The following is a 20,989-nucleotide window of genomic DNA, read 5'->3' on the forward strand; positions in this document are numbered from 1 at the left end:
CCCCTCAATGTCTTTCCTAGAGCAAGTGACCCAAAACTGAAGCCTGGATTCTCCCGGCGGGTGGTTGAGGGATCTGGGGCTCCTGCAGGGAGCAGGACGGCTGCAGCATTGGCCAAAAGGGCTTTGTGAGCCTGAGGACCACGGGGCCATCAGAGGGACAGAAGCGGCTGCCAACGGAAGAGGAAACGAGCTGAGCAATCACAAACCCTTCTAAGCGGGGTTATTCACTACAAAAATATCACCCTGCTATTCCGCAGGCAGAGCCCCGAGTTCCCAGGTGGGATGCCCACCAGTCCGGTGGAAGGAGGAGGTCCAGGTCTCACTTGTGCTTGGCCCGAGGGAATTCCTTCCTGCCCTTGTCGCGGGCCCCGAAGTAGCGGACCCTGTGGATGGCCTGCAGCTGCCGCTCGATGGTGGCCCTGATGTCCACCTCGTCCGGGATGTGGACGTAGCGGACGTTCCTGCCGGTCACGAAGAGCTCTTCCAGCTGGGAGACGGCGCCCTGCCTGTCCGTGAAGGTCACCTCGGCCAGCCGCATGTTCATGAAGGCGTCGACGTTGGTGAGGCGCCCGGTGGCCGTGCTCTCGTCGCGGAGGTCCACGGTGGTGACGTGGCCGTGCAGGCCCTGCAGCAGGATGACCAGGCTGTTCTCGGCGATGGTGCGTTCCTTCACCGAGTGGCTGACCTCCATCGCGCCGCTGCGGCAGGAAAGGACACGCCGTGCTGTGTCCTGGCTGGGTACCCACCCTCCTCACCTTGCACGCTCGTGTGCATGCACACCGCCCCTTGCACGCTCCCCTCCTCCTCTTCGACTCACTCTCATTTCCCCACGTCCCTCCCTCGCATGCTCAAACTGTCCTCCTGCCCTTGCAGTCACCCACACGCTGTCACCTTGCACACCCATGTGAGTGCACACCCTTCTTCCCCTTGCACACCCATGCATGAGCGTGCCTCTCCCCGCTCCCTGTGCCCAGTCGTGCATAGCTGCCACTCCTCCCCTTGCACCCCCACCCCTCCCTGTGCACTTTCACCCTGCTTTTCCCCTTGCGCCCCCATCCCCTTGCACACTCACCCTGCCCTGCATTTGTGCGCTCACCCACCTCTCCCCTTGCACCCTCAGCTCTTGCAACCCCATCCCCATGCCCCCCCGTGCACTTACACCCCGCTTTTCCCCTTGCACCCCCATCCTCCCTGTGCAACCCCAACCCTTGCACACACCCTTCCCTTTGCACGCTCACCGCCCTGCCCTTGCACCCCCCCTCCCCTTGCACGTTCACCGCTCCCAGCCCTTGCACCCCCTCTCCCCGGGCACCCCCAGCCCTTGCATCCCCCTTCCCCTTGCATGCTCACCCCTCTAGCCCTTGCATGCCCCCTCCCCTTGCACGCTCACTGCTCCCAGCCCTTGCACCCCCTCTCCCCGGGCACCCCCAGCCCTTGCATCCCCCTTCCCCTTGCATGCTCACCCCTCTAGCCCTTGCATGCCCCCTCCCCTTGCACGCTCACTGCTCCCAGCCCTTGCACCCCCAGCCCTTGCATGCCCCCTCCCCTTGCACGCTCACCGCTCCCAGCCCTTGCACCCCCAGCCCTTGCACCCTCCTTCCCCTTGCACGCTTGCCCCCCAGCCCTTGCACCCCCCCTCCCCGTGCACCCCCAGCCCTTGCATCCCCCTCCCCTTGCACGCTCACCCCTCCCAGCCCTTGCACCCCCCTCCCCTTGCACACTCCCTTGCACGCTCACTGCTCCTAGCCCTTGCACCCCCCTCCTTGCACGCTCACCGCTCCCAGCCCTTGCACCCCCCAGCCCTTGCACCCCCCTCCCCTTGCACACCGTCCCCTTGCACGCTCACCGCTCCCAGCCCTCGCACCCCCACCCGTCTCCATGCCCCCCCCCCAGCCCTTGCACCCCCCTCCCCGTGCACCCCCAGCCCTTGCCCCCCCCAGCCCTTGCACACCCCCTTGCACGCTCACCGCTCCCGCCCAGGAAGGGGCGGCCCCGCCTGCGCGCAGCGCCCGGTCCCGCCCCGCTCCCCCCGCCCCGCTCCGCCGGGCTCGGGGCTCCGTTCTCGGGGTTTTATTGGGGTCACAGCGCGTCCATCAGCGCCAGCAGATCCTCGCCCTTGGCGGCGCTGCCCGCCCGCGGCTCCGCCACCTCCAGCTCGCCCAGGATGCGCGACAGCTGCGCCTGCTCCTGCGGGAGAGACAGCCCTTCACTGGGACGGACTGGGATGGACTGGGATTGCCCCACTGCAGCCCTTCACTGGGACGGACTGGGATGGACTGGGATTGTCCCACTGCAGCCCTTCGCTGGGACGGACTGGGATGAACCGGGATTGTCCCACCGCAGCCCTTCACTGGGACGGACTGGGATGGACTGGGATTGCCCCACTGCAGCCCTTCGCTGGGATGAACTGGGATTGCCCACCAGTGCAGCCCTTCGCTGGGACACACTGGGATGTACTGGGGCCACCCCACTGCAGCCCTTTACTGGGACACACTGGGACGTACTGGGGCCACCCCACTGCCTGCCAGTGCAGCCCTTCACTGGGACAGACTGGGCTGTACTGGGGTTGCCCCACTGCCCACCAGCACAGCCCTTTGCTGGGACACACTGGGACATACTGGGGCCACCCCACTGCCCACCAGTGCAGCCCTTCACTGGGACAGACTGGGCTGTACTGGGGCTGCCCCATTGCAGCCCTTCACTGGGATGGACTGGGCTGTACAGGGGCCACCCCACTGCCCGCCAGCGGAGCCCTTCACTGGGATGGACTGGGCTGTACTGGAGCTGCCCCATTGCAGCCCTTCACTGGGACAGACTGGGCTGTACTGGGGTTGTCCCACTGTCCACCAGCACAGCCCTTCACTGGGATGGACTGGGCTGTACTGGGGCTGCCTCACCACCCGCCAATGCAGGGCTTCATTGGGACATACTGAGGGTACTGAGGCACCTGTGGGCGTTTACTGGGATGTACTGGGCTCTACTGGGACATGCCCAGCTGCCTGCTGGTGCCCGTGAGCCCCTTCACAGAGGGCGTTGGGCTGTGAGCACAAGAGGCCAGTGACCCAGGCACTGCTCTCCACTCTGTGCAGCTGAAAACTGGCTCTAAGATTTGTTGGGTTTCAAGTTCTCCTAAGGAATTGTCACCAAATCCACAGGCTTGGCAGAAAATGCTGCCATTAGTTATGAGCTTTATGGGAAAATAAATGTATTTAAGTTACTACTTAGAAAGCAGGAATGATGAGAATCAAACTCTGAAATGTCCTCTACGTACCTGTGTGGCTTCAATGTTGATAACCTTGTAAGATAACTCCTCTGGTCTGGTCAGCGCAGCGTGTCTTGATTAAAAACATGAAAAGATTGCTTAATCTCACAAAGACGCACAAGTAAAGTACAAAAATCAGATTCCAGGAGGCTCCTGTAAGCAAGAAGTTTGGACAACATCCCTGTTCCTGCAGGCAAATGAATGGATTGACTCCAGCTTGGAGCCTTTTCCCGGCCTCACATGTTTCTATGCTAGTGCAGAACAACGGGAATCTCTGTAGTTGAGATTAAAAGGGTAAAACCGCTCTGCAGAAATCACGTAACACCAAGTGTCACCACCCTCGTGCTCCCTGCGAGGAGAGGGCTCAAAGCCATCAGGCTCTGCTCCTCCAGCGCTTCTGTTCCCACCTCTGACGCACAGGGATGTACCTGGGGGAGAGGAGGGCTAGAAGGGAGGTCTCTGTTTCATGGGACAGCAGCAGGGACACGTTGTCCCCTGCTCCTGGCTGCCAGTGTCACCTGGAGGGAACACCAGTGGGGAAACAGCTCACGGCTGCCGTGAGCCGTAATAAAAAGGTCAAACCAGGGAAACTGCTCCTCTTTTGTTCCTGCAGGGACCACCTCGACCAGCGTATCCGAACACTTCCCCCTGCTATGCCGTCCTTTTAGCCTCCAAGGCCTTCTGCACGGCACCACATCACAAACCCCAGCCCAAGAAGGATGCCAGCGTACTCTTCCTCCTCGTCGGTTGTGAACAAATTCAGTCGGAATCCCGTCTCGTTGCCCCCAGGTTTGTTGACCTCCAAGCCTCCCAGCAGCCTGGCCAGAAAGTTGAGTTCTTCTTCAGCGAGAGGATTTGGGATCATATTCCCCTGCAAAAAACAGGTCAGGTTACCACGAGATGAGGGCTGTAATGATTTTTGTGTTTTCTGATAGTGCATAAGTGTTCTTCGGAGCGCTATAGATACGTTTCTGTATTCTTAATGGTACAGATTGTGCAGATAACTAGTAATTATCAGCTACGTAATTAAAATGGTTGCTTGAATTTATAGACCCAGGACAAGATAATTTTCCAGCTAAACTGAGCAGCTGGGGGCTTGGAACTGGATGATCTTTAAGGTCCCTTCCAACCCAAACTACTCTATGATTCTATGATCTAGATTTGGTTGATGTGGTGAGAGTGTGCAAAGGAAGTGCTCCCACCACGTGCGAGTAAGCGCAGGACTTGCTGACATGGACTAATTAACCAGGTAACCATCGAGAGGAACAGAGCAGCACTGACCTTTGCGTGAGACGTCAAGTTTTTGGATGATCCCGACACGTGTGTCTCTACTGGCCGACTAACGCTGTACCTGGAGAGAAGAACACATGAGGAAGAGCATCCTGTTACTCGTAATTGATACGGGACCCACTGGGAGCAGCATAGGAGTGAGACAGGATTTTAGAGTATTCTCCTGAAGACTGTAAATAACTGAAATATGAAGTTACGGTTCATTTCTACGGATTATCAAAGCATTAAATGTATGAGCAACAATGCTATATGAAAGAACACTGCTTTCTCTTATTCTCTGAAAGGATAAATGACATTAACATGAAGAAAGGGTTTCCTGAACACAGTTAACATCAAATTACATTTCACGGAATATGCAGGACCAGAGGAGAACACTCTTTCCTCAGTTCCTCTGTATATGTGAATTAAACTTTTGTTTTATACACATCTACCCACACGTGTTGTATTTCAGGCCATCATTCTGTAAAGAAACCAAGCTGATAATAGTGAAAGCAGCAAAAATAAATACACAGAGCTGCAGACCTGCTCCTGAACAAACACGTAACCATCAACGTTTACTTCATGTTTCTACGCAGGAGAAAAATGACTTACATATTTGTTCCAAGTTTGAGGACTCTGTCTCCATAAAGCTCAAAAGATCCTTCCCTTTGTGGGGTAACATAATTTCCACCAGTGGTGAACTCTGTTCTTTTAATTTCATCTCCATTGCCGTTAAATATCCTTAAAAACAAGTCATTATTGAAACATATTTAGTAGTTTTATGACCCATTTTCAGTACTTACTGTACGGAGCGGTTCAGAATTCACCTGATGAGTCCTGGAACTTCTGTGCCCCAAGGAACAGGGCCTGATATCGGCAGCACAAAGCGACCATTAGAGTTTTGCACTTTATCCTTCAGAAAGATAGAGACCTGCAAAAGAAGATTAAACCTTCCAGAAAATCAATTACGTATCTTCTGCTCCAGATTCTCTGAAGTCTGACCTCACCTCAACTGCGATTGGTTTCCTAAAGATTTTAGTGTAAACAGAGAGTCTACAAAGCAGACCAAAGCCAGTCACATAGAATTGTGGTCCAGAGGACGGGTGCACCAATGGAACTTTAATAACGTACTATTTATGCACTTATTTAGAGAGTATCAAGACTTCAGGCTCAGGTTCTCAGTTTCATATTGAGTTTCTACTAGAAGGAAAACCATATCCATCAACCAGTAAATCCAAGCCAGTAGATATTCCTTTTTTTAATAACATTTTTGAATCATTATTGCAGTAAAGGTGCTCAATTTGACTGAAATTGCAAGCATATCAAGGTGACGGAAAGGAATAAATAACAAACCCAAACTCACAGTGGAATTCTGACAAGGTATTCTAGCCACAAAATCCCTTCTGTCCTTACTGGTTATATTGGGCTCTTACCCTTATGTGCATGTCCTGAAAAAAAGTGAGCAGCGTTTGCCTGATGAGCTGAAATTCTCCAGCAGAGAGACAGCCGTAGACCTGGAAAACAAAGACCATCACATCAGGCTTTGCAAGTGAACCAGGTCCAACCCAGGTAAAGGTGGAATCAAGTAGATCAGAACACCGCTTGCCCAGAATGATACAATAAGGGGGCTGCTGGTTGTTATTAGTAATTATTATCCAGGACGAAGAGTCTGATTTAGTTTCTGCTGAAGTCAGTGGAGGCTTTGATCAGGCTGGATAAGCAACGTATTGATTTAAACTGGACCAGTAGAAAAGTAACACTCAACTTGGAGACACCTCCCTTTCCAGAAGCCCTTTGCAAACATTTTATGACTTTTAACATTTTATGAAACCAGTTCCCTTTCAGGGGAACGCTCATATTCTTTGTCCAAAGAGCTGCAGCAGTTCCATGAGCAGAAGTTACTAACTGGGACATCAATTTGTTTCCCTCAGGCTAAAAAGAGGGGAAGGTTATTTAGAATCATAGAATGGGTTGGGTTGGAAGGGACCTTAAAGCCCATCCAGTTCCACCCTCTGCCATGGGCAGGGACACCTCCCACTGGATCAGGGGCTCCAAGCCTCATCCAACCTGGCCTCGAACCCCTCCAGGGATGGGGCAGCCACCACTGCTCTGGGAAACCTGGGCCAGGGCCTCCCCACCCTCCCAGGAGAACATTTCTTCCTCGGATCTCATCTCAACCTCCCCTCTTTCAGCTGGAAACACTTCCCCCTCATCCTCTCCCTGCTCTCCCTGATCAAGATCCCCTCCCCAGCTTTCCTGGAGCCCCTTTCAGCACTGGAAGGCTGCTCTAAGGTCTCCCTGGATGGTTCTGTGAGGCTGAGAACGTATACATCTGACATAGCACTCACTGATGTAGTTATTTAGTCTCTAAGACCAGCTTAAAAGAGAGAAAAAACAACCCAGCAGTGTCCCACACCATCTTCCTAAGGATTCTTACTTCAATCAGCTGTCGGAACGTTTCGTCCACCTGGTTCAGGATGCCAGGAGCATCGTGTACAAAATCTTTGATGGCATCCAGGTGATTGAAGGTGATCAGCAGGAGGTCTTTGGGGCGAGGGCAGAGCAGCACTTGGTATTTGAAAGCCATGGTCATCAGGTCATAGAGCTGCAAAGGAACATGGGGAGAGGTTGGGTCCGTCACAACATAAGAGTGCGACACCGTGTAGGTGACCTCACGTTGATGCAAAAGAGATTCAAGACTCTTCAATGAGCACCTGCCTACGGAAAGAACCATCAGAACTTTGTTTCCTTAGAATTAAAACCTCTGTAGCCATGCTGGCAGCCCTCCTGCTGCTTCTCCAGCTGCCTTAAAACTGCCAGGTGACAGGAAATCCAGCTCCCACCGTGTTTTTCAGTTGTCTTGCAGGCCAAAATTCTAACACCTGCAGCTGCAAAACAGCAAGTGCCAATATGGAAATATATGTATTTATACAGAACTTTATCTATTTATACACACCCTCACAGATATGTATTTTTAATATAGAGACAAAGTCTGCTATAGAATGCTTACTTAACCTCTTAAAATCAAACATTTACACAATAAAGCAGAAATCCTTAGCGCTGAAGCTTGATTTCCCCAAAGCCTCCTTGGCTGTGAACCAATTTTACAAAGAAAGGGAAAGGAGAGGGGCGTGTTTGTTACAAAATGCTTCAAAACTAGAGTGCCGTAAAGCCACATCTTAATTAGCAGAGTCAGAAACTCGGTAACGGTAGCGCAGAAGCTCAGCACTGTTGGGCTGGGCAGGTGGTCTCTGTACCTTGTCCATGCTTGCCTGGTTCAGCCTCATGATGGAAGCATGTGCCAGCCGGTCGTACACCGTCCGCAGAGCTTTCTTGGAATAGAGTTCCTGTGGTTTAAACAGCTCCTCCATAAATTTTTTATTGAACATGGTTGTGATGATGTCATTCATAACTGCAAAGACAAAGAGTCTCCGTTTTGCTTCGGAAGCAGCACGCTCGTCTGCTTCATCCCACGCCGAGAACCTGGACAGTGGTGGCTGTGAGGACCGACAGGAACGCTTACCCGTGGAAATCAGCCGCTAAAGAAATAAGGAGGAACGTGGCTTCCTAATGGCAACTCTTTTTCTCAGCCCCACGCTGGTCTGAGGGAGCAGCACGAGGCTGGCTGGCCCCAGGGGCACAAGTGTTACTGAAGCTGTAGACAACAGACCCTGATTTCCAGCGGGACTGGTTCGGGTGCCTTGTTTGTACAGCAGAGGTGAGCACTTTCCCCTGCTTAGGTAATTTCATTTATTGGCTGTTCTGGCATGTATTTTCTATAAAATCTATAGTCCTGCTCCCCAAGATGACTCGTTTGCAGCTTGCAGATCTTAGCCAGCTGACTGCCTGTTCTCTTTTTAGCCTTTGACACTATTAGCCTCTTTTTCTTTCTAAACAGAAGCTCCTGAATGATTCAAGGCTCCTTGAAGTATTTGTGTTAAATGGATTAACACTCGAGAAGCATTTAAGAAAGTGTTTATAACACTGGGATCTATGTCAGGCCATCCAGGGCTCCAACACAGCAACATCTGGGGATATAAGAGCAGTTCAAAAGCACAGAACTCTAAACTGCCTTATACGTGCTTCCTTTTCTCACCCATAAACCTAAACGTGGAATTATTACAAGACTTACTTATAGAGATCAGGAGTGCTGAGTACAAGGGCCATACTCTGATTTATGAGCTTTAAAATGTTTTGCAGTGATTCAAGCAGATGCAAAATCTCAGCTTTTCTGCTGGATCTGATAGTTTTATCGTATACCTGATAATACACCTTATAGAGTTAGCATAAACAAGCATTTCTCAATCAATAAAATAGTAAATAAACGTTTCAATTCAGAGATGATTGGACAAGCATGAATTTTCCTAAGCAGATGAAGTGCTGAGGGACATTGTTTAGTGTTTGATAGGAATGGTTGGACTCGATGATCCGGTGGGTCTCTTCCAACCTGATTATTCTATGATTCTATTCTATGATTCAAGATCATCCAGTTCCATCCCTGCCATGGGCAGGGACACCTCCCACTGGATCAGGGGCTCCAAGCCCCATCCAACCTGGCCTTGAACCCCTCCAGGGATGGGGCAGCCACAGCTTCCCTGGGCAACCTCATTTTTTCCAGTGGAGAGCATCAAATACAGCGTATTAGTAAATATTTCATTTTGCAAGTAGTCCCTTATGACAAAAATAAGAACTTTTGCCTCATCCTGCTAGCAAGGAAAGTATTTGTCAGTTGTTTGTTTGTTGTCCGCACAGAGGCTTCTCCTCTGTCTCTCGAGTCACCAATAACCCAAACTGTCAGGAGACAAACAACATCCTGGCACGCTGGCAGAGATTCACAAAGGAATCAGAAGATCGGAGTTAACCAAACCTTACATAAATTATCTTCTGAAATTAAACCCTCTGGTATCAGCTATAAAAAAAAGAACCGAGAAAGACATAAAAAAATCATGGCAGAGGGCAAATCTCGTATGGTTTGTTTGATAACGACACAGCAGAGATGTGAGCGGGTGGTCCCTAGGGAGATATCATCACTGTTCTAGCGATGGAAAATAAGGAAGGAGGGTTAGCTCAGGGAAAAGGGCACGGCAAGCAGCACAGCATGAAAGCGGTTTAGCAGAGAGGGGTTTCATCAGCTGGGGTGGGGAGAGGGAGACCGAGTGCAAACAACGCGATGGACGGAAGAGAAGCTGAGGGTTTACAGCGGTGGTTGCCCACATGTGCCACGTAACTGGTGACAGACACGTTCTGATGGCTCGAATGCATGATACGAGACTGGAATCTTTACGCCTGGATTGTGCTGGTGCTTCTTGGGGACATTCAAGGCAGCAGGAGGAATGTTACGAGTCCAAAACAGTCAGAGGTTTACTTAGAATCATGGAATAGTTTGGGTTGGAAGGGACCTTAAAGATCATCCAGATCCAACCCCTGACTTGCAATAGATTTATGGTCTGCAACAAGGTCAAAGGCAGGTGAAGCCGCCTTCTCATGGCTTCATCAGCAACACTCAGCTGGTTAAACTACGTAAACCTCCAGAGATCACCCCAAGAGCTTGTTTGGAGGCAAACTTTGTTCTCTCACAGGAGAAGCTGAGTGGTCAACATGGGATCTGCACCTTCCCATCTAAGAATGATAAAGTGGCCTGTCGTACAACTCGTCAGCATCTTGGATAAGAGGAATATGGTATTTTTTAGACTTCTGAGATATTAAAAGCTGCAAAAATGTGTTCTTGGAAACAGCATGTAATGGTAGCGAAAAAAAAAACCGGGGCAAACTGGAGGATATCAGTATTTAATTTCCAAACCTACAAATGATGCTTAGTTTGAAAAACATGAATCATGACTCTGATCTCTCTTAAAAGAGGGCTGCTCAAAACTTTTTGCTCGTGTTCACTCAGTGAAAACCCTGAGACAAATCAAGAGGTTTCTTTTCTCACCCAGCTCCTCACCACATCCCTGTGCTGGAGGCAACCGCTTCGAGGCAGAATCCCAGGAGGAGGTGCTCACACCTCAGCTGCTCCGCTGCAGAGCTGGATGTCTTGGCTTAAATCCACCTTCGGGGATCATTTCAGTCAAGACGAACTTGGCTGAAGTGTGGGCACCTGCTCCTTTGTGATCACTGCTGCAGGGGTGGTGACTGCCAGCAGGGGTGGGATGGAAATGCCTTGGATCTCACCTGGAGTTCACCTGTCAAAGCCCTAAGCAACGAATTAACAAAACCCACAGAAAAACTCAGCACACATAATATTCCTGCACTTAAGCAGAAAAACAACCTTCACAATTCTCACACAATTACATGCTTGCATGAATACAGTGCTGGAAAAATAGAAATATTTTAGCTAGAAAGACTACTTTTGATCTATTTATGGTCTTGCTTAAATGAGCAACTTATTTTTGAAGCCATATGGTTGTGAGGTATTGTCTATTTTTCTCTCAAAAGTGTGTCTTCATGAACAGGAAGGTTACAGTTCCTCTCTGACCCCGGGACTAGACGGCTGCAGGGACAGCACACGGCGCGTTCGCGTACGATGAGCCCCACGTGTGCATGTAGTGGTGTTTGTCTACTGCATGCAGCTAGAAGGTTACAGTACCTCGTTTCCTGTCCACATCTGTCCATTCATCTACACGAAGCATACAAAACAAAAAACACCAGTTCAAGAAGTAAGAACAATAGTTTCAAGGAGAATAAAAGAAAGAAACTAAAAAAAAAAGAGCTAATCTGCCTACCAGACTTTGTTTTTTCTTATTCAGTGCTAAACAATAATGAATTCTGTTAGCTGACATCATTCCCTTCCAATAAGCAGACAAAAGGAGGATAAAAAAATCTTGTTGCTTCAATGGAGATAAAATTTTACCTAGACTGAATCTTAGTGATGAGCCTGGAAAGTTTTCATCTGTTTTTTTCACAAACAAACAGTTTTAAGCATTAACACACATGTCAGTGCGGACGAAATCACATCTCAGTCAAACCAGCACACAGTTTTTTGGAAGAGAAAATGTGTGGATAAACTAGTCTGGATCTAACTCTCGTGCAGGGATATTCCACCAAGTATAGCTCATTTATTTAAGCTCTAAACTTAGACCTCTATGAACAGCAGTAAACTTTGTGCACATCGCTGTTTGAAGACACACACGAACAATTAAAGATCACACTGCAGCGAAACCTTTGCTGCTGTTTATCCCCTCCTCATATCAGACAGGCAGGAGAAGGAAAGAAACATGACCCCCTCTTCAATGTTGAGATAATACTGGGTTTGCTCTTTAATTACAAAATCCTGAAGCTTCCCAAAGCACGTTCCCCACCATGATAGGAAGCTGCAAGGAGTTTGAAAAGCAAAGCTGTTTTCACTCAAAAGCAGTAAGCAAAGAGCTGTTTGGCCATGAGCTGAGTCATTTTGACATAATACTGACCCACAGATGATTATAAAAGCCAGACAGGAGCTGTATTCCTGTTACTGGATGTTAATTGCACCCACTTCTTCAGGATAGGCTTTAAATAATTATTCCTAAAAACTCCTTCCAATTGCGAAGCAATCTGGCCTTCCCAAAACAGCTCAAGACCTGGACCGAGACACTCAAACCCTGAGTTACTCTGATTCCCAAGGTATATTCCTGAAGCTCCAACCTCTGAAGCAAACACAGGAGCGCTGGAAGGTATTTCAGTTTCTCTCCGAACGCATTTCACGAATTGGCTTCAGAAATTTGAGGCCTGAGGGGAGACCTCATTGCTCTCTGCAGCTCCTGAAAGGAGGTTGTGGGGAGGGAGGTGTTGGGCTCTTCTCCCGAGTAACAGGGGGGCAAGATGACTCGATATTTCTCGTAATGAAAAGATATAAATTTATAAATTATCATTGGGCACTGGCAGAGGCTGCCCAGGGAGGGGGTTGAGTCACCTTCCCTGGAGGGGTTTAAGGGACGGGTGGACGAGGTGCTGAGGGACATGGGTTAGTGATTGATGGGAATGGTTGGACTTGGTGATCTGATGGGTCTTTTCCAACCTGGTGATTCTATGAGGTTGAAATCCCACACTGGGCAGTCTGAGCTAGATATGGAATGAAAGAGAGGGTGTTGGTCTCTTCTCCCAATAACAAGCGCTAGAACAAGAGGAAACAGCTTCAAGTTGCATCACGGGAGGCTTAGACTGGATATTAGGGAAAATTTCTTTACAGAAAGGGTTCTCGGGCTCTGGCAGAGGCTGCCCAGGGAGGTGGTGGAGTCCCTGGTCCCCATCCCTGGAGGAATTTAAAAGACAGGTAGATGAAGCGCTTAGGAAATATGACCTAGTAGTGGAAAGATACGGTTGGACTCGATAATCTCAAAGATTTTTTTCCAACCAAGCGAGTCTGTGATTCTAAGTTGTGCCAGGGGAGGATTAGCCTGGATATTAGGGAAAATTTCTTTACTGAAAGAGTTACAGAGCACTGGCAGAGGCTGCCCAGGGCAGGGGTGGAGTCTCCATCCCTGGAGGGGTTTAAAAGCAGAGCAGAGGAGATGCTCCAGGATGGTCTGGTTGGACTCGATGATTTCCAAGGTGTCTCCTACCCAAGCGATCGGGTGATGCCCAGCCCGGCTCAGCCCCGCTCCGGGGTCCCCCCAGCCGCTCACCTTTTCGAGCCTTCTCGCCGGGGATGCTCTGCGCCCGGAGCCGCTGGTCCAGGATGTAGAGCATCTCCCCTCCCAGGTTGAGGAAGAGCAGAGGCAGAGCCCGGCCCGACATGGCCACAGCTCGTCCCGCTGCTCGGCAACCGAGAACCAATCGGCACCCGCCGTCTTGGCCGGTTCTGCAGGCACCGCCCGCTCCGGGCTGGGAGAAGCCGCAGGGATTGGCGGAGAAAAGAGCTTGGAATGTGCACCCGCTGGAGCTCCGGTGCTGGGACCGCTGGGCCAAGTAGAATGGTTTAGGGTGGAAGGGACCGCAAAGCACACCCAGTTCCAGCCCCTCCCGCTGGATCTGGGGCTCCAAGCCCCATCCAAGCTGGCCTTGAACACCTCCAGGGATGGAGCAGCTGCCCAGCTTTCCTGGAGCCCCTTTTCATAGAATCACCAGGTTGGAAAAGACCCACCGGATCATCGAGTCCAACCATCCCCATCAATCACTAACCCGTGTCCCTCAGCGCCTCGTCCACCCGGCCCTTAAACCCCTCCAGGGAAGGGGACTCAACCCCCTCCCTGGGCAGCCTCGGACACTGCCCAATGACCCTTTCCGGGAAATATTTTTTCCTAATGTCCAGCCTGAGCCTCCCCTGGTGGAGCTTGAGGCCATTCCCTCTCGGCCTGTCCCCTGTCCCTTGGGAGAAGAGCCCAGCTCCCTCCTCTCTACAACCTCCTTTCAGGGAGTTGGAGAGAGCAATGAGGTCTCCCCTCAGCCTCCTCTTCTCCAGGCTAAACAACCCCAGCTCTCTCAGCCAGTCTCTCTTTTCAGTACTGGAAGCTGCTCTAAGGTCTCCCTGGATGTTTCTTTGGAAGCTGAGAATGTATCCACCCCCATGCCTGACATGGCATCACCAATGTAGTATTTAATCTAAGACCAACTTGAAAGAGAGAAAAAACCAAAAAATCCCAGCAGTGTCTCCCAACATTTTTCTAAGGATTCTTACTTCAATCAGCTGTTAGAACGCTTCATCCACCTGCTTCAGAGAGCCGATGAGGGACCTGGAACTGTTTAGTTTGGAGAAGAGGAGGCTGAGGAGAGACCTCATCACTCTCTACAACTGCCAGAAAGGAGGCTGCAGCAAGGTGGGTGCTGGTCTCTTCTCCCAGGTAACAAGTGATAGGATGAGAGGAGATGGCCCTAAGTTGCACCAAGGGAGGTTTAAAGTGGATTAGGAAATATTACTTCATGAAAAGGGTTGTCAGGTATTGGAATAGGGTGCCCAGGGAAGTGCTCGAGTTGCTGTTCCTGGAAGGACTTAACAGACGTGAAGATGTGGTGCTGATGGACATGGTTTCATGGTGGAGTTGGCAGTGTTGGGTTTATGGTTGGAGTTGATCTTAAAGGTCTTTTCCAAACCAAACAATTGTGTGATTCTGTGTAACTGCTCACAACACTCTCCAGCGCACCAGCCTCAAATCAAACTTCTAAACCACTCACATCCCTCATTGCACTTTTCTGGGTGCTCACTGTGGTACAGATCACACACACTTACCACATTTTTAGGTAGTTATTTATTGTTAAAGAGACTGGCCCTGTCACAGCCTCAGCGCGCTGCTACACTGGAGTCCCCTCGCACTGTGCCTGCTTCTCCTTTGCAGCCCTCGCTCTCGCTCGCCACTCTCTTCTCTGCTTTAATCTCTCTTCAGCTTTCATCTTCCGCACCTCCTCAAAAACCTGTGGGAGGAACAGAAGGAGGTGAGAGAAGAGGAAGAGACAAAACTGTCACACGTGTGCCACTGCCCACTACTTAACTGTCTTTCATGGAGTCCTTTGTTGAGCTTACACATTTCTCTACATACATTATCACTGCCTCTCCAAATTCAAAGCACAGATTAGCATGAGTTCTCTACCTGCCTCTTCTGTCTTAATTGGGCCCTTCTAGAAAGAGGTTTTTTTTTTCTACTCCAGCTACATGGGTCTCTCTACCTTGCACCATACCTTGAGACAGAAAGCCTTCTTCACCCGCCAGCGCTTGGTGATCCTTCTGCTGTAGGGAGGGGGCAGGGTGTACTGGATATTCAGCTGCTTGCAGGTGTTCTCAAAAGTATCATAGCGGGCACGGCGGAGATACGCGAGTAGTTTCTTCCGGCGATCTATATCCATCAGCATGCGGCGACGGTTGTTTTTATCCTGGAAAGGATTTAACATTCACTAGATTGCAGACAGATTACACGTCCATTCCAATAAATTACTTAGAATAGACCAGATTATGGTTGAAAGGAAACAATCAGGTTAAGGACAGTATCTTAGAACAGTTTTTCTCGGTAGATACCACAAGCACATTAGGTCAGTACAAGGAGATCCAAGAAGACTTAATTTACTTTTCACTGAAATTGCTTTCTTCACTCTGAGCTGCACCTTCCACCCCCAGCCCTGAATTCTGTTTTCAGCCTGCGTGCAGCTTCAAGTGGTGGTAGAAGCTGCAACAGCTTGAAGGAAAAGGCTGTAGGGAAGGTCCAAGGGCTAATAACTCTGCTTCCCCTGGAAAATGCTCTTCTAGAAATAACAGAGAAGCATTCACCTTTCTTTTTTTCAGAATGTAACTGGATGGGCTTTGAGGTCCCTTCCAACCCAACCCATTCCATGATTCTATGATTTCAGCTGGTGAGAAGGTGGCTGTGACTGAGCCAGCAGTTTCTCAGGCTGGTTCCAAGGAACAGTCAGAACTGTTTTATAAGCCTTCTTAGGAAAGGCATAATCCCCAGAATTAAAATCCTTTTATTCTAAACTGATAAAACAACCTGAGCAGCTGCTGTGCAGGAGGCGTGGGCTCAGATTACCGACAGTTACCTTGGGATGCTTCTGAAGATGTTCCTCGTAAGTGCGTATTTTAGCAGTCAACATAGCAACTATAAAGAACAGACACAAGAAGCCGTGTGAAGAGCAGCAGCTTTCCAGGGTGAGGCAGCATCATTTGGATTTCCCTCAAACTGCCAGCTGGGAACCGCTGTTCCTACATGCACCCACCACATTGCAGCAAATGCTACCACACAGCCCTCTGATTCCATGCAAAACAGACCACAACTACATAAACCAGAGTCAGAACTATTACTCTAATGAAGCCGCTTAATTAGAGGTTAAAATTTTAAAAACAGATCATATGAATTTATCTGTAAAATGCCTCTTGCAGTCTCTCAGTTACTGGTGACTCTACATTCATTTTAAAGCATTTGATTAGAGCTTTGAAGGTACCGACACAAATTAAAAGGTTCTTTCTAAGAGCAGCAACCAGCTCTGCGATTTTTGGCTTTGGAGAAAGGTGCTGGGGGCATCCTGAGAATCTGAAGGCCTTCACTAACGAGAAAGGAGTGCATCTTAGTCAGTGGCAGCACGGCCTTCATCCCTGCACGGTGCTTCAGCCAAAATGGTTGGATGCAGAAGGAAATTGGGGTTCTCAGGCTAAATCATTCACTTTGGTAATGAACACAGTGCAATGCTTCAATGCACTTGAAAGATAATAATGTACACGCTGCCTTTGGACGGTGGATATGGAGCAGGAATCTAGAAAGCATCCTAGCAGACACTGCCAGTAAGAGCATGCACAGCCCCTGCCATGCTCCCAGCCCCCGAACCATCCTCCCAGCTATTCCTGTAGGCCACCCAGCTCTCCTGAAAGAGATCCTCCTAAATGAAACAAGGAACTTGAAGTGCTGGGGTGGGAACAGCTGACTAAAAGCAGAGACGTATCATCTGCCAACAATATCCTTCTCTTTTAACTTACCTTGCACCTCAAAGGAGCCATTGTCATTGGGAGACCTCCTGACCTTCTCCACTAGCTGCTGTGTCTTTATTTTCACCTTCTCCTTCTGTGGGTCACAGAACAGAGCTTGTCACTTTCTGGGGAGCACTAAAGGTCTGTGACACCCCAGCTCTCTTCCCAAACATCCAGACAAAAGCTTTTTAATGAATCACTGTACTCAACGTCGACCACAAAATGTGTAAAAAGTGCTGCCAGAAACAACCTGCTGCTTGCAGGGCAGCGCTCCGAGTCCAGCCGGGAAGTGACACAGAAAGAACTCAGCAGAACACAGAATCAGGGCGTAGAAGAGGCCCCACTGCTCCCATCAAGGGAGCGAGATCCAAAGCTGATCTCACAGGGCAGCAGCCTCTACTTTTCGCATCTTTTTCAGCTGAAGTGGTAAGCAGTGAGAAACCAAGATCTTTTTGTCACCTTACAATTCACTTACGGTGTCTTCCGGGCACACAAGAAATAAAAGCAACCCGAAGAAGACCTGCTGTCGGTGCACTGTGCTCTGGAAGACAGTCCAGCCATCAGCAGTGACCCAGCACAGTTCCCCTGTGACTGCCTAATATTTCCTTCTCTCGTTTTAGTACGCAATAATTAGCACAGAGAAGACTGCATGATAAATTTTAAGAGCACACAGACTTATCACCCCATGAAATCAATCGACCCAGATTTGCAGTCACCGAGAAATGTTTAAAGACAAAGTAAGTGAAGGACATTCAAGAATACAGACAAGTCTCACACAAATGTGCTCACTACACCTAGGTTTCTACGCAACTAGAAACTCACCTGGCTTGCCATTTCCAGGGACAAGAGTCTCCTCACTACATCATCAACACTGCAAGGAGATTGCAGATTAGTTTATAAGCTAGAAATGGAGTCCATTTCACAACAGAAATTAGGTTAATTGTTCATAACTTTTCTCAACTTCTATTTTGCAGGTTTACATCAACTTTCCTCCCCTCCCACATCTGTCAGCCGTAAACCGTTCCTTGAATTTCTAAGAAAAATTAGGGCTGCGATTAGAGAAGCATCAAGTGATTTTGTTGCTGCGGGAAGCAGCATGATTTCAAATCATGACGCAGTCTTATCAGTTCCAAACCCAACATTAGGTCCAAACTGGGTGCTGAAAATTAACCCCCAGGTAAGTGTGCAAGGACAAAATAATTAGTTTTAAGACAAGCTCCTTCAAGGACCTGTGGAAGCCTCTGTTCTGCCACTGGGGGCTCTCCATGCACCACACATCAGCAGTCCTAGACTCAAAGCAGAAAAACGCTAAACTCCAGATCCAAAGTCGAGAAGTAGCCACTCATTTTGAGTTGTTTAGCTAAACTCTCTAGCACCCAAGTTCAAGATTATTTCTAAGAAGATTATTTCTAGCATTCAAAGGTTATTTCTGTTTTCTGTGGACTATAAATTCCCCAGAAGCTGTGGGCAACCAGCACTTATCTTGAATTAACTAAATAAAATCTTGACATATCCCTGACCAGTGACTGCTGCTGCCAATTTGACTTTCAAAATGACTTTGCAAGTGACACCTTCCACGTGCTGTGCTTGCGTGTGTCTGAGACAGGAATCTCTGAAGAAAACAGTCATTCCCTTTCCCTGTATCGTACCTATTTATGATTGGGACATTGGCATAATCTTTCTTCAGCATTGTTGGAGGGAGATCATCCAAATGGCTGGGGATGTCTACAAAGAGAAGATGAACAATTGAAGAAGAGCAGTATGAAGTCAGAGCTCTGCATGTGCTTGCAAACTGGATCAGGGAAATGAGTTAAAAGAAAACAGATTGCATGCTCCAAATGAAAAAGGAACAACTTAAAGAGAGCGAACTGAGATGTCAGGAACTGAGTGAAGAAAATTGGGTCCAGTCTCTTGCCTTCAGCACTCTGGATTTACAATGTACTGTCCAGTCCACCAAGGTCACTGATCTCTTGCTGATGACAACTGCTAATTTCCCAAACATTCATGAGCTGCTGAATTTTCTGAATAACTTTTGAGCTGGCAAGGAACTATTTGCAGAAGTGCAGAACCATGAAGAGGGTCATAAAGGGATTTTATGAAGTTTCTCGTCCAACCTCCCCTTTAGGGTGGAACTGTTGCCTTTGCTTTGTGTGTAGCAAAGCACTGAAAACCTCCGAGGATGGATATTCCCCAGCCCCTCTGTGAATCACAGAATCATTTAGGTTGGAAAAGACCTTTAAGATCATTAAGTCCAACCTTCCCAGTGAACCTTTTTGCCTTTTGTGACCAGGTGGAACATCCCTGAGCTGCTATTTGGGACCACTGCCCCTCATCACATCATTTAGCACTGCCAACAAGAGCCTGGCTCCCTCATCAGCATCAAGAAGCTGCAGGATGCAGAATCCTACAAGGATTAGATTTCCTCTTCTCATGATGAGCTACGCGTCTTGAAAGTGAAAGTCACTAATTTCTCCAAACAGCTTCTCTTCCTATGGCATTAGGGCACAACCCTGATGTCAACAGCAAAACATTTGGTCCCATTAATCCTGACATACCTTTTATCTTCCTTCTCACAGGTCTGGCGTAACATCTTGCTGTCTGAATAAAGGGACTGCAAGCTTGATGGAAGAAAACAATGATTTATCAGACTTGTGTGCGCTTTTTTTAGCTATATACCCATTAAATATTGCCCAGTCTGTACTAGAAACCCCTCCCAGGCCCCGTCCCCCTCCTCCCTCAGGTTCCCCTGTCTCCCATCCCCTCTCAGATTCCCCCTGCCTCCTCAGGGCCCATTCTGTCCAGCTCCCCAGCCCACCCCCCGTGTCCCCCAGCCCTCGCCACCTCTCCAGGCAGCCTCAATTTCCTTCCTTAAACTCCCCGTGTCCCCCGAGTCACTCCGGGTCTGTTCTACCCTCTCTCCAGCCCACTCCCGTGTCTCCCAGCCCCCTGTTCCCTCTTCAGGCAGCCTCACTCTCCTCACCACCCCCCCCCCCCCGGTCTCTTCGTACCCCCTCAGATCCTCCTCAGAGTCCCACAACCCCCTCAGGGCCCGTTCTGCCTCCTCCGCCTCTCCAAGCAGCCTCAGGCCCCTCCCCTCCCCCCCAGGTCCCCCTGTCCCCTCTTCAAAGTTCCCCCTGAGTTCCCCCGCTCCCCTCAGGCTCCTTCCCTCCCTCATCCCAGGCCAGGCCAGCCCTCCCCGTCCCTCACCGGCCCCGCCAGGCCCCGCCAGGCCCCGGCCCAGCGCCGCCCGCAGCGCCAGCATCGCCCCCTTCACCGCCCCCTTCACGGCCCCGCCGCCGCGGGCGCCGCCATCTTGCCCAGGCGTGGCGGGCCGAGAGCAGAGCGGGGAGGAAGGAGCTCGAGCGAGGGAGGAGGAGCCGAGCGCCGAGCGTATCGATGGGAGAGCAGCATGGCAGGGAAGAGGAGCTGAAATCCCCCCCAGTCCCACCCCTCCATGGGCTGGGACACCTCCCGCTGCATCTGGGCCTCCAAGCCCCATCCAACGTGGCTTTGGACACCTCCAGGGATGGGGCAGCCACCTCTGCTCTGGGCAACCCGTCAGCAAAACATTTCTTCCCAAGGTCTCATCTCAATCTCCCCTCTTGCAGCTCCAAACCCTTTCCCCCTCCTCCTCTCCCTGTCCTCCCTGGTCAAGAGCCCCTCCCCGGTTTTCCCGGAGCCCCTTTCAGTTGTGGAAGCTGCTCTAAGGTCTCCTTAGAGCCTTCTCTTCTCCAGGCTGAGCAACCCCTACTGTCAGCCTGTCCTCATAGGGAAGGTGCTCCAGCCCTCAGATCATCTCCGTGGCCTCCTCTGGACCCACTCCAACACTTCTATGTCCTTCTTATGGTGAATACTCCAGAACTGGACGCAGGGCTCCAGGTGGGGTCTCACCAGAGCGGACCTGAGTGGCAGAATCCCATCCCTTGCCCTGCTGGTCCCGCTGGTTTGGATGCAGCCCAGGACGCAGCTGGTTTTCTGGTCTGCAAGCCCACGTTGCCAGCTCATGTCCAGCTTTTCATCAACCAGCACCCCCCAAGTCCTTCATGGCAGGGCTGCTCTCAATCTCTTCATCCCCCAGCCTGTATCGATGCTGAGGG

The 20,989-nt window shown here is 50.1% G+C and overlaps 3 protein-coding genes across 4 annotated transcripts; all 3 read right to left on the reverse strand.

The window, feature by feature from the left end:
- Positions 1-188: 188 nt before the first annotated feature.
- LSM10 (LSM10, U7 small nuclear RNA associated) lies at positions 189-747 on the reverse strand. Its single transcript, XM_069875404.1, has one exon. It carries the CDS (start codon positions 689-691, stop codon positions 320-322), a length of 372 nt encoding a protein of 123 aa, XP_069731505.1. The 5' UTR covers positions 692-747; the 3' UTR covers positions 189-319.
- A 1,314-nt stretch (positions 748-2,061) lies between these two features.
- OSCP1 (organic solute carrier partner 1) lies at positions 2,062-13,261 on the reverse strand. Of its 2 annotated transcripts, XM_069875381.1 has the most exons (11): positions 13,132-13,261; positions 11,118-11,147; positions 7,789-7,943; positions 6,969-7,136; positions 5,965-6,045; positions 5,359-5,462; positions 5,144-5,272; positions 4,544-4,613; positions 3,994-4,133; positions 3,272-3,335; positions 2,062-2,187 (listed from the first exon to the last, which is right to left on the reverse strand). In XM_069875381.1, exons 1-11 carry the CDS (start codon positions 13,241-13,243, stop codon positions 2,080-2,082), a joined length of 1,161 nt encoding a protein of 386 aa, XP_069731482.1. In that variant the 5' UTR covers positions 13,244-13,261; the 3' UTR covers positions 2,062-2,079. The 2 variants fall into 2 exon arrangements, with proteins under 2 accessions (XP_069731482.1, XP_069731483.1); XM_069875382.1 differs by lacking the exon at positions 11,118-11,147.
- A 1,415-nt stretch (positions 13,262-14,676) lies between these two features.
- Positions 14,677-20,182, reverse strand: MRPS15 (mitochondrial ribosomal protein S15). The gene is made up of 8 exons (XM_069875036.1): positions 20,100-20,182; positions 19,448-19,510; positions 18,542-18,617; positions 17,715-17,763; positions 16,902-16,986; positions 15,971-16,029; positions 15,119-15,310; positions 14,677-14,854 (listed from the first exon to the last, which is right to left on the reverse strand). Exons 1-8 carry the CDS (start codon positions 20,152-20,154, stop codon positions 14,735-14,737), a joined length of 699 nt encoding a protein of 232 aa, XP_069731137.1. The 5' UTR covers positions 20,155-20,182; the 3' UTR covers positions 14,677-14,734.
- Between the last annotated feature and the right edge of the window lie 807 nt (positions 20,183-20,989).

This window comes from Phaenicophaeus curvirostris, chromosome 23 (assembly GCF_032191515.1).
Source record: "Phaenicophaeus curvirostris isolate KB17595 chromosome 23, BPBGC_Pcur_1.0, whole genome shotgun sequence".
NCBI classification, from domain to species: domain Eukaryota; kingdom Metazoa; phylum Chordata; class Aves; order Cuculiformes; family Cuculidae; genus Phaenicophaeus; species Phaenicophaeus curvirostris.